This window comes from Petromyzon marinus, chromosome 84 (assembly GCF_048934315.1).
Source record: "Petromyzon marinus isolate PM22_M1 ecotype Great Lakes invasive population chromosome 84, UKy_Petmar_22M1.pri1.0, whole genome shotgun sequence".
NCBI lineage: Eukaryota > Metazoa > Chordata > Hyperoartia > Petromyzontiformes > Petromyzontidae > Petromyzon > Petromyzon marinus.
Genome location: NC_133749.1, coordinates 247,282 through 260,529, shown reverse-complemented (window position 1 = coordinate 260,529; position 13,248 = coordinate 247,282). Strand labels below are relative to the sequence as shown.

Genomic DNA, 13,248 nt, shown 5'->3' with positions numbered 1-13,248 from the left:
GTGTCTGTGTTGCACTCAGCATCGGAGTGAATGAATGTGCGAGTGAGTGAATGAGTGAGTGAATGAGTGAGCGGATGTATGAGTGAATGAATGAGTGAGTGAAAGTGTATAAGTGAGTTAGTGAGTAATTGAATGAGTGAGTGAATGAGTGAGTGTGTGAGTGTGTGAGTATGTGAGTGGGTGAGCGAGTGGATGAGTGAGTGTATGAGTGAGTGAATGAGTGAAAGTGTATAAGTGAGTTAGTAATTGAATGAGTGAGTGAATGAGTGAGTATGTGAGTGTATGAGTGTGTGAGTGGAAGAGTGAGTGAATGTATGAGTGTGTGAGTGGATGAGTGAGTGAATGTATGAGTGAGTGTGTGAGTGAACGAGTGTATGAGTCAATGTATGAGTAAGTGTATGAGTGAGTGTATGAGTGAGTGTATGAGTGAGTGAACGAGTGAGTGGATGAGTGAGTGAATGAGTATGTGAGTGAATGAGTGAGTGAATGAGTAAGTGTATGAGTGAGTGAACGAGTGAGTGGATGAGTGAGTGAACGAGTGAGTGGATGAGTGAGTGAATGAGCGAGTGAGTATGTGAGTGGATGAGTGAATGTATGAGTGTGTGAGTGAATGAGTGAGTGAATGAGTGAATGAGTGAGTGAATGAGTGAACGAGTGATTGGATGAGCGAGTGAATGAGCGAGTGAATGAGTATGTGAGTGGATGAGTGAGTGAATGTATGAGTGTGTGAGTGAATGAATGAGTGAACGAGTGAGTGAATGAGCGAGTGAATGAGTATGTGAGTGAATGAGTGAGTGAATGAATGAGCGTGTGAGTGAATGAGTGAGTGCGTGAATGAGTGAGTGAACGAGTGAGTGAGCGAGTGAGTGATTGAGCGAGTGAATGAGTATGTGAGTGGATGAGTGAGTGGATGAGTGAGTGAATGTATGAGTGTGTGAGTGAATGAGTGAGTGAACGAGTGAGTTAATGAGTGAGTGGATGAGTGAGTGAATGGATGAGTGTGTGAGTGAATGAGTGAGTGAATGAATGAGTGAACGAGTGAGTGATTTAGCGAGTGAATGAGCATGTGAGTGGATGAGCGAGTGAATGTATGAGTATGTGAGTGAATGAGCGAGTGAATGAGTATGTGAGTGGATGAGTGAGTGGATGAGTGAGTGAATGAGTGTGTGAGTGAATGAGTGAGTGAACGAGTGAGTGATTGAGCGAGTGAATGAGTATGTGAGTGGATGAGTGAATGAGTGTGTGAGTGAATGAGTGCGTGAATGAGTGTGTGAGTGAATGAGCGAGTGAATGATTGAGTGAATGAGCGAGTGTCTCACTTTGTTGAGAACCCTCAGGTCGTCCTGTATCTGCTCATCCAGCAGTAGATAATTCAACTGCGGTGAGGTCCACAGTCAAGGAGAGACTTTGCCAGAGGGGTTCTTACGGGGATAACCACACACACACACCACGGTACACAGTACACACAGTACACACACACACAGTACACACACAGTACACACACAGTATACACACACACAGTACACACACAGTACACACACAGAGTACACACACACAGTACACATACACAGTACACACACACAGTACACACACACAGTACACACACACAGTACACATACACAGTACACACACACACCACGGTACACACACAGTACACACACAGTACACACACATACCACGGCACACACACAGTACACACACAGTACACACACATACCACGGCACACACACAGTACACAGTACACACACAGTACACAGTACACACACAGTACACACACACACAGTACACACATGCCACGGTACACACACAGTACACACACACGCCACGGTACACACACACACACACCACGGTACACAGTACACACACACAGTACACACACACACCACGGTACACACACAGTACACACACTGTACACACACACACACAGTACACACACACACCACGGTACACACACACACACACCACGGTACACAGTACACACACACAGTACACACACACACAGTACACACAGTACACACACACAGTACACACACACACAGTACACACAGTACACACACACACCACGGTACACACACACAGTACACACACACACCACGGTACACACACAGTACACACACACACAGTACACACACAGTACACACAGAGTACACACACACAGTACACACAGTACACACACACGGTGCACACACACAGTACACACACACACAGTACACACACACACAGTACACACACACACCACGGTACACACACAGTACACACACACAGTACACACACACCACGGTACACACACAGTACACACACACACCATGGTACACAGTACACACAGTACACACAGAGTACACACAGAGTACACACACACAGCACACACAGAGTACACACACAGTACACACACACACAGTACACACACACACAGTACACACACACACCACGGTACACACACACAGTACACACACAGTACACACACACACAGTACACACACACCACGGTACACACACACAGTACACGCACAGTACACACACACACAGTACACACACACCACGGTACACACACACACAGTACACACACACACACACAGTACACACACACCACGGTACACACACACACAGTACACACACACACACACAGTACACACACACCACGGTACACACACAGTACACACACAGTACACACACACACAGTACACACACACACACAGTACACACACACACACACAGTACACACACACCACACACAGTACACACACAGTACACACACAGTACACACACACAGTACACACACAGTACACACACACACCACGGTACACACACACACAGTACACACACACACAGTACACACACACCACGGTACACACACGGTACACACACAGTACACACACACACAGTACACACACACAGTACACACACACCACGGTACACACACAGTACACACACACAGTACACACACACACCACGGTACACAGTACACACAGTACACACAGAGTACACACACAGTACACACACACAGTACACACACACACACCACGGTACACACACACACAGTACACACACAGTACACACACCACGGTACACACACACACAGTACACACACAGTACACACACACACACAGTACACACACACAGTACACACACACCACGGTACACACACACACAGTACACACACACACAGTACACACACAGTACACACACACACACAGTACACACACACACAGTACACACACACCACGGTACACACACACACAGTACACACACACACACACAGTACACACACACACAGTACACACACACACAGTACACACACACCACGGTACACACAGTACACACACACAGTACACACACAGTACACACACACAGTACACACACAGTACACACACACAGTACACACAGTACACACACACCACGGTACACACACACACCACGGTACACACACACACACACAGTACACACACACACACAGTACACACACCACGGTACACACACACAGTACACTCACCACAGTACACACACACGGTACACACACACGGTACACACACACGGTACACACACACCCAGTACACACACCCAGTACACACACACACAGTACACACACACACACAGTACACACACACAGTACACACACACACAGTACACACACACAGTACACACACACAGTACACACACACAGTACACACACAGTACACACACACACACCACGGTACACACACACACACACCACGGTACACACACACAGTACACACACCACAGTACACACACACAGTACACTCACCACAGTACACACACAGTACACACACACGGTACACACACAGTACACAGTACACACACAGTACACACACACAGTACTCACCACAGTACACACACAGTACACACACAGTACACACACAGTACACACACACACAGTGCACACACAGAGTACACACACAGAGTACACACACAGTACACACAGTACACACACACCACGGTACACACAGTACACACACAGTACACACACACCACGGTACACACACACAGTACACACACAGTACACACACACCACGGTACACACACACAGTACACACACACGGTACACACACACACAGTACACACACAGTACACACACACACACAGTACACACACACACACAGTACACACACACACAGTACACACACACCACGGTACACACAGTACACACACAGTACACACACACAGTACACACACAGTACACACACACACACCACGGTACACACACACACACCACGGTACACACACACACAGTACACACACCACAGTACACACACCACGGTACACACACACAGTACACTCACCCAGTACACTCACCACAGTACACACACACGGTACACACACACGGTACACACACGGTACACACACACAGTACACAGAGTACACACACACAGTACACACACACAGTACACACACACCACGGTACACACACACACAGTGCACACACAGAGTACACACACAGAGTACACACACAGTACACACACACACCACGGTACACACAGTACACACAGTACACACACAGTACACACACACCACGGTACACACACACAGTACACACACAGTACACACACACCACGGTACACACACACAGTACACACACACGGTACACACACACAGTACACAGAGTACACACACAAAGTACACACACAGAGTACACACACACAGTACACAGAGTACACACACACACACACAGTATACACACTACACACACACGGTACACACACACAGTACACACACGGTACACACACGGTACACACACACAGTACACACACACACACAGTATACACACAGTACACACACACAGTACATACACACCACCATAACACAGTGGTAGTTATGGTCTTTGTAGTTGTCGTAGTAGTTGTAGTGATAGTGGTAGTTGTGGTAGTTTTAGTCGTAGTGGTAGTTGTAGTGGTAGTAGTAGTGGTAGTTGTGGTAGTAGTTGAAGTAGTTCTAGGGTAGTTGTGGTAGTTGTAGTGGTAGTAGTTGTTGTGGTAGTTGTAGTAGTAGTTGAAGTGATAGTTGTGGTAGTAGTAGTTGTTGTGGTAGTAATTGTAGTGGTAGTAGTTATAGTGGTAGTTGTAGTGATAGTTGTAGTGATAGTTGTGGTAGTAGTAGTTGTTGTGGTAGTTGTTGTAGTTAGTTGTAGTGATAGTTGTGGTAGTAGTAGTTGTTGTGGTAGTTGAAGTAGTAGTTATAGTGGTAGTTGTAGTGATGGTTGTAGTGATAGTTGTGGTAGTAGTAGTTGTTGTGGTAGTAATTGTGGTAGTAGTTGTTGTGGTAGTAGTTGTAGTGATAGTTGTGGTAGTTGTAGTTGTTGTGGTAGTAGTTGTAGTGGTTGTAGTTGTAGTGATAGTTGTAGTGATAGTTGTGGTAGTAGTTGAAGTAGTTCTAGGGTAGTTGTGGTAGTTGTAGTGGTAGTAGTTGTTGTGGTAGTTGTAGTAGTAGTTGAAGTGATAGTTGTGGTAGTAGTAGTTGTTGTGGTAGTAATTGTAGTGGTAGTAGTTATAGTGGTAGTTGTAGTGATAGTTGTAGTGATAGTTGTGGTAGTAGTAGTTGTTGTGGTAGTTGTTGTAGTTAGTTGTAGTGATAGTTGTGGTAGTAGTAGTTGTTGTGGTAGTTGAAGTAGTAGTTATAGTGGTAGTTGTAGTGATGGTTGTAGTGATAGTTGTGGTAGTAGTAGTTGTTGTGGTAGTAATTGTGGTAGTAGTTGTTGTGGTAGTAGTTGTAGTGATAGTTGTGGTAGTTGTAGTTGTTGTGGTAGTAGTTGTAGTGGTTGTAGTTGTAGTGATAGTTGTAGTGATAGTTGTGGTAGTAGTAGTTGTTGTGGTAGTAGTTGTGGTAGTTGTAGTAGTAGTTGTGGTAGTTGTAGTTGTGGTAGTAGTTGTAGTGGTAGTAGTTATAGTGATAGTTGTAGTGATAGTTGTGGTAGTAGTAGTAGTTGTGGTAGTTGTTGTGGTAGTAGTTGTTGTAGTAGTTGTGGTAGTAGTTGTGGTAGTTGTAGTTGTGGTAGTAGTTGTAGTGGTAGTAGTTATAGTGATAGTTGTAGTGATAGTTGTGGTAGTAGTAGTAGTTGTTGTAGTTAGTTGTAGTGATAGTTGTGGTAGTTGTAGTAGTTGTGGTAGTAGTTGTGGTAGTGGTTGTGGTAGTAGTTGTGGTAGTAGTTGTGGTAGTAGTTGTGGTAGTTGTTGTGGTAGTTGTTGTGATAGTGGTTGTGGTAGTAGTTGTAGTGGTAGTAGTTATAGTGGTAGTTGTAGTGATAGTTGTGGTAGTTGTAGTAGTTGTGGTAGTAGTTGTGGTAGTAGTTGTGGTAGTTGTAGTGGTAGTAGTTGTAGTGATAGTTGTGGTAGTAGTTGTGGTAGTAGTTGTGGTAGTAGTTGTGGTAGTGGTTGTGGTAGTAGTTGTAGTGGTAGTAGTTGTTGTAGTTAGTTGTAGTGATAGTTGTGGTAGTTGTAGTAGTTGTGGTAGTAGTTGTGGTAGTGGTTGTGGTAGTAGTTGTAGTGGTAGTAGTTGTTGTAATTAGTTGTAGTGATAGTTGTGGTAGTTGTAGGAGTTGTGGTAGTTGTTGTGGTAGTAGTTGTGGTAGTAGTTGTGGTAGTAGTTGTGGTAGTAGTTGTGGTAGTAGTAGTAGTTGTGGTAGTTGTTGTGGTAGTAGTTGTGGTAGTTGTTGTGGTAGTAGTTGTAGTGGTAGTAGTTATAGTGGTAGTTGTAGTGATAGTTGTGGTAGTTGTAGTAGTTGTGGTAGTAGTTGTGGTAGTAGTAGTAGTTGTGGTAGTAGTAGTAGTTGTGGTAGTTGTTGTGGTAGTAGTTGTGGTAGTAGTTGTGGTAGTTGTTGTGGTAGTAGTTGTGGTAGTTGTTGTGGTAGTAGTTGTGGTAGTAGTTGTGGTAGTAGTTGTGGTAGTAGTTGTGGTAGTAGTAGTAGTTGTGGTAGTTGTTGTGGTAGTAGTTGTGGTAGTAGTTGTGGTAGTAGTTGTGGTAGTTGTTGTGATAGTGGTTGTGGTAGTTGTAGTGGTAGTAGTTGTAGTGATAGTTGTAGTAGTAGTTGTTGTAGTAGTTGTTGTGGTAGTAGTGGTGGTGGTAGTTGTGGTAGTAGTTGTGGTAGTTGTGGTAGTTGTTGTGGTAGTAGTTGTGGTAGTAGTTGTAGTAGTTGTGGTAGTAGTTGTGGTAGTAGTTGTGGTAGTTGTAGTTGTGGTAGTAGTTGTAGTGGTAGTAGTTATAGTGGTAGTTGTAGTGATAGTTGTGGTAGTTGTAGTAGTTGTGGTAGTAGTTGTAGTGGTAGTAGTTGTTGTAGTGATAGTTGTGGTAGTTGTAGTAGTTGTGGTAGTAGTTGTGGTAGTGGTTGTGGTGGTAGTTGTAGTGATAGTTGTGGTAGTAGTAGTTGTTGTAGTAGTTGTGGTAGTAGTTGTGGTAGTAGTTGTGGTAGTAGTTGTGGTAGTAGTTGTGGTAGTAGTTGTGGTAGTAGTTGTGGTAGTAGTTGTGGTAGTAGTTGTGGTAGTAGTTGTGGTAGTAGTTGTGGTAGTAGTTGTAGTGGTAGTAGTTGTTGTAGTTAGTTGTAGTGATAGTTGTGGTAGTTGTAGTGATAGTTGTGGTAGTTGTAGTAGTTGTGGTAGTAGTTGTGGTAGTAGTTGTGGTAGTTGTAGTGGTAGTAGTTGTAGTGATAGTTGTGGTAGTTGTAGTGGTAGTAGTTGTTGTGGTAGTAGTTGTAGTGGTAGTAGTTATAGTGGTAGTTGTAGTGATAGTTGTGGTAGTAGTAGTTGTTGTAGTAGTTGTGGTAGTAGTTGTGGTAGTTGTTGTGATAGTGGTTGTGGTAGTAGTTGTGGTAGTAGTAGTAGTTGTGGTAGTTGTTGTGGTAGTAGTTGTGGTAGTAGTTGTGGTAGTAGTTGTGGTAGTAGTTGTAGTGGTAGTAGTTGTTGTAGTTAGTTGTAGTGATAGTTGTGGTAGTTGTAGTGATAGTTGTGGTAGTTGTAGTAGTTGTGGTAGTAGTTGTGGTAGTAGTTGTGGTAGTTGTAGTGGTAGTAGTTGTAGTGATAGTTGTGGTAGTTGTAGTGGTAGTAGTTGTTGTGGTAGTAGTTGTAGTGGTAGTAGTTATAGTGGTAGTTGTAGTGATAGTTGTGGTAGTAGTAGTTGTTGTAGTAGTTGTGGTAGTAGTTGTGGTAGTTGTTGTGATAGTGGTTGTGGTAGTAGTTGTGGTAGTAGTAGTAGTTGTGGTAGTTGTTGTGGTAGTAGTTGTGGTAGTAGTTGTGGTAGTAGTTGTGGTAGTAGTTGTAGTGGTAGTAGTTGTTGTAGTTAGTTGTAGTGATAGTTGTGGTAGTTGTAGTAGTTGTGGTAGTAGTTGTGGTAGTAGTTGTGGTAGTAGTTGTGGTAGTTGTAGTGGTAGTAGTTGTAGTGATAGTTGTGGTAGTTGTAGTGGTAGTAGTTGTTGTGGTAGTAGTTGTAGTGGTAGTAGTTATAGTGGTAGTTGTAGTGATAGTTGTGGTAGTAGTAGTTGTTGTAGTAGTTGTGGTAGTAGTTGTGGTAGTTGTTGTGGTAGTGGTTGTGGTAGTAGTTGTGGTAGTAGTTGTGGTAGTTGTTGTGATAGTGGTTGTGGTAGTAGTTGTTGTGGTAGTAGTTGTGGTAGTAGTTGTGGTAGTAGTTGTGGTAGTGGTGTGGTAGTTGTTGTGATAGTGGTTGTGGTAGTGTTCAAGGATATAGGGAGGAGGCTTTCGCCGTTTGTCCGGCAGTGGGACCGGGATCGTTTGGTCTCCGGCGGAGTTTGCGAGTCATTATCGGCTTTACCTCCATCGAATCTGTGGGGAGACACGGGGGGGAGGGTTAGCGAGTGAGTGGAAGAGCGAGCGAGTGGGTGGGTGAGTGAGCGAGTGAGTGAGTGGAAGAGCGAGTGAGTGAGTGGGTGAGTGAGCAAGTGGGTGAGTGAGTGGAAGAGGGAGTGAGTGAGTGGATGAGTGAGCGAGTGGGTGAGTGAGCGAGTGGAAGAGCGAGTGATTGAGTGGGTGAGCGAGCGAGTGAGTGGAAGAGAGAGTGAGTGAGTGGGTGAGTGAGCGAGTGAGTGGGTGAGTGAGCGAGTGAGTGGAAGAGCGAGTGAGTGGGTGAGTGAGCGAGCGAGTGGAAGAGTGAGCGAGTGAGTGGGTGAGTGAGCGAGCGAGTGGAAGAGTGAGTGGGTGGGTGAGTGAGTGGAAAAGGGAGTGGGTGAGTGGGTGAGTGAGCGAGTGAGTGGAAGAGCGAGTGAGTGAGTGGGTGAGTGAGTTAATGGGTGAGTGGGTGAGTGAACGAGTGAGTGAAAGAGCGAGCGAGTGGGTGGGTGAGTGAGCGAGTGAGTGGAAGAGCGAGTTAATGGGTGAGTGGGTGAGCGAGTGAATGGGTGAGCGAGTGAGTGGGTGAGCGAGTGATTGAGTGAGCGAGTGAGTGGAAGAGCGAGTGAGTGAGTGGGTGAGTGAGCGAGTGAGTGGAAGAGCGAGTGAATGGGTGAGTGAGCGAGTGGGTGAGTGAGTGGGTGAGTGAGCGAGTGAGTGGAAGAGCGAGTTAATGGGTGAGTGGGTGAGCGAGTGAGTGGAAGAGTGAGCGAGTGAATGGGTGAGTGAGCGAGTGAGTGGAAGAGCGAGCGAGTGGGTGAGTGAGCGAGTGGGTGAGTGAGTGAGTGGAAGAGTGAGCGAGTGAGTGAGTGAGCGAGTGAGTGGAAGAGCGAGTGAGTGGAAGAGCGAGTGAGTGGGTGAGTGAGCGAGTGAGTGGAAGAGTGAGTGAGTGGAAGAGCGAGTGAGTGAGTGGGTGAGTGAGCGAGTGAGTGGAAGAGCGAGTTAATGGCTGAGTGGGTGAGTGAGCGAGTGAGTGGAAGAGCGAGTTAATGGGTGAGTGGGTGAGCGAGTGAGCGGGTGAGCGAGTGAATGGGTGAGCGAGTGAGTGGGTGAGCGAGTGATTGAGTGAGTGGAAGAGCGAGTGAGTGAGTGGGTGAGTGAGCGAGTGAGTGGAAGAGCGAGTGAGTGGGTGAGTGAGCGAGTGGGTGGAAGAGCGAGCGAGTGGGTGAGTGAGCGAGTGGGTGAGTGAGTGGAAGAGTGAGCGAGTGAGTGAGTGGGTGAGTGAGCGAGTGAGTGGAAGAGCGAGTGAGTGGAAGAGCGAGTGAGTGAGTGGGTGAGCGAGTGAGTGGAAGAGCGAGTTAATGGGTGAGTGGGTGAGTGAACGAGTGAGTGGAAGAGCGAGTTAATGGGTGAATGGGTGAGCGAGTGAGTGGGTGAGCGGGTGAGCGAGTGATTGAGTGAGCGAGTGAGTGATTGAATGAGCGAGTGAGTGGGTGAGCGAGTGAGTGGGTGAGCGAGTAATTGAGTGAGCGAGTGAGTGAGTGGAAGAGCGAGTTAATGGGTGAGTAGGTGAGCAAGTGAGTGGGTGAGTGAGTGAATGGGTGAGCGAGTGAGTGAGTGAGCGAGTGAGTGATTGAATACGCGAGTGAACGAGTGAGTGGGTGAGCGAGTGAACGAGTGAGTGGGTGAGCGAGTGAGTGATTGAATGAGCGGTTGAGTGAGCGGGTGAGCGAGCGATTCAATGAGCGAGTGGGTGATTGAATGAGCGGGTGAGCGAGTGAACGAGTGAGTGGGCGAGCGAGTGGGTGAGAGAGTGATTGAATGAGCAAGTGAACGAGTGAGTGGGTGAGCAGGTGAGTGATTGAATGAGCGAGTGAACGAGTGAGTGGGTGAGCGAGTGAACGAGTGAGTGGGTGAGCGAGTGAGTGAGCGAGTGAGTGGGTGAGCAGGTGAGTGATTGAATGAGGGAGTGAACGAGTGGGTGAGCGAGTGAGCGAGTGAACGAGTGAGTGGGTGAGCGAGTGAACGAGTGAGTGGGTGAGCGAGTGAACGAGTGAGTGGGTGAGCGAGTGAACGAGTGAGTGGGTGAGCGAGTGAACGAGTGGGTGAGCGAGTGAGTGGGTGAGCGAGTGAGTGGGTGAGCGAGTGAGTGGGTGAGCGAGTGAGTGGGTGAGCGAGTGAACGAGTGGGTGAACGAGTGAGTGATTGAATGAGCGAGTGGGTGAGCGAGCCGGTGAGCGTCTCCTCCTCACCGCCGGTGAGCTCCATGGTGAGGCGCTCCGTCTCGATGATGAATGAGTGGGTGAGCGAGAGGGTGAGCGAGTGGATGAGCGAGTGGGTGAGCGAGTGGGTGATTGAATGAGCGAGTGAGTGATTGAATGGGTGAGCGAGTGGGTGAGCGAGCCGGTGAGCGAGCCGGTGAGCGAGCGGGTGAGCGAGTGGGTGAGCGAGTGAGTGATTGAATGAGCGAGTGAGCGAGTGAGTGGGTGAGCGAGTGGGTGAGTGAGTGGGTGAGTGATTGAATGAGCGAGTGAGTGGGTGAGCGGTTGAGTGAGCGAGCGGGTGAGCGAGCGGGTGAGCGAGTGGGTGAGCGAGTGAGTGATTGAATGAGCGATTGAACGAGTGAGTGGGTGAGCGAGTGAGTGATTGAATGAGTGAGTGGGTGAGTGAGTGGGTGAGCGAGTGAACGAGTGGGTGAGCGAGTGAACGAGTGGGTGAGCGAGTGAGTGATTGAATGAGCGAGTGAGTGGGTGAGCGAGTGGGTGAGTGAGTGGGTGAGCGAGTGGGTGATTGAATGAATGAGCGAGTGGGTGAGCGAGTGGGTGAGCGAGTGAGTGAGCGAGCCGGTGAGCGAGCCGGTGAGCGTCTCCTCCTCACCGCCGGTGAGCTCCATGGTGAGGCGCTCCGTCTCGATGATGAATGAGTGGGTGAGCGAGTGGGTGATTGAATGAGTGATTGAGTGAGCGAGTGAGCGAGTGAGTGGGTGAGCGAGTGGGTGAGTGATTGAATGAGCGAGTGAGTGGGTGAGCGGGTGAGTGAGCGAGCGGGTGAGCGAGCGGGTGAGCGAGTGGGTGAGCGAGTGAGTGATTGAATGAGCGATTGAACGAGTGAGTGGGTGAGCGAGTGAGTGATTGAGTGAGTGGGTGGGTGAGTGAGTGGGTGAGCGAGTGAACGAGTGGGTGAGCGAGTGAGTGGGTGAGCGAGTGAGTGATTGAATGAGCGAGTGGGTGAGCGAGTGGGTGATTGAATGAATGAGCGAGTGGGTGAGCGAGTGGGTGAGCGAGTGGGTGAGTGAGCCGGTGAGCGAGCCGGTGAGCGAGCCGGTGAGCGTCTCCTCCTCACCGCCGGTGAGCTCCATGGTGAGGCGCTCCGTCTCGATGATGAATGAGTGGGTGAGCGAGAGGGTGAGCGAGTGGATGAGCGAGTGATTGAATGGGTGAGCGAGTGGGTGAGCGAGTGAGTGAGCGAGCCGGTGAGCGAGTGAGTGATTGAATGAGCGAGTGAGCGAGTGAGTGGGTGAGCGAGTGGGTGATTGAATGACCGAGTGGGTGAACGAGTGGGTGAGCGAGTGGGTGATTGAATGAGCGAGTGAGTGATTGAATGGGTGAGTGAGTGAGTGGGTGAGCGAGCCGGTGAGCGAGCCGGTGAGCGAGCCGGTGAGCGTCTCCTCCTCACCGCCGGTGAGCTCCATGGTGAGGCGCTCCGTCTCGATGATCTTCTTTTTCTCCTCCAGCTCGGCCACGAGGCTCTCCTTGAGCTCCACTTTCCTGTCCTCAAACTCCTTCACCGCCGCCCGGCGCTCCCGCACATAGCTCCGCTCCACCTGCTCCGTCTGGCGAGCGGTGAGGAGTGGGGTGAGGGTGAGGAGTGGTGAGGGTGAGGAGTGGTGAGGGTGAGGAGTGGTGAGGGTGAGGAGTGGTGAGTGAGGGTGAGGGAGCGGGGTGAGCTCCACCTTCCCGTCCTCAAACTCCTTGACGGAGCGCCCGGCGCTCCGCTCCACCTGCTCCGTCTGGCGAGCGGTGAGGAGTGGGGTGAGGAGTGGTGAGGGTGAGGAGTGGGGTGAGGAGTGGTGAGGGTGAGGAGTGGGGTGAGGAGTGGTGAGCGGGGTGAGGGAGCGGGGTGAGCTCCACTTTCCTGTCCTCAAACTCCTTGACGGAGCGCCCGGCGCTCCGCTCCACCTGCTCCGTCTGGCGAGCGGTGAGGAGTGGGGTGAGGAGTGGTGAGGGTGAGGAGTGGGGTGAGGAGTGGTGAGCGGGGTGAGGGAGCGGGGTGAGCTCCACTTTCCTGTCCTCAAACTCCTTGACGGAGCGCCCGGCGCTCCGCTCCACCTGGCGAGCGGTGAGGAGTGCGGTGAGGAGTGGTGAGGGTGAGTGGGGGTGAGTGAGTGGGTGAGTGGGGTGACTGGGCGGGTGAGTGAGTGGGTGAGTGAGCAGGTGAGTGAGTGAGTGGGTGAGTGAGCGGGTGAG

General features: G+C 49.1%; 1 protein-coding gene across 1 annotated transcript in view; it reads right to left on the bottom strand.

Moving 5' to 3' along the window:
- Positions 1-13,248, bottom strand: part of LOC116937713 (SIN3A corepressor complex component SDS3) — a 52,918-nt gene that overhangs the window by 26,844 nt on the left and 12,826 nt on the right. The window contains 4 exon segments of the mRNA XM_032944808.2: positions 1,320-1,381; positions 8,683-8,722; positions 8,724-8,779; positions 12,458-12,614. Of these exon segments, the coding sequence (XP_032800699.1) occupies positions 1,320-1,381; positions 8,683-8,722; positions 8,724-8,779; positions 12,458-12,614 (315 nt within the window).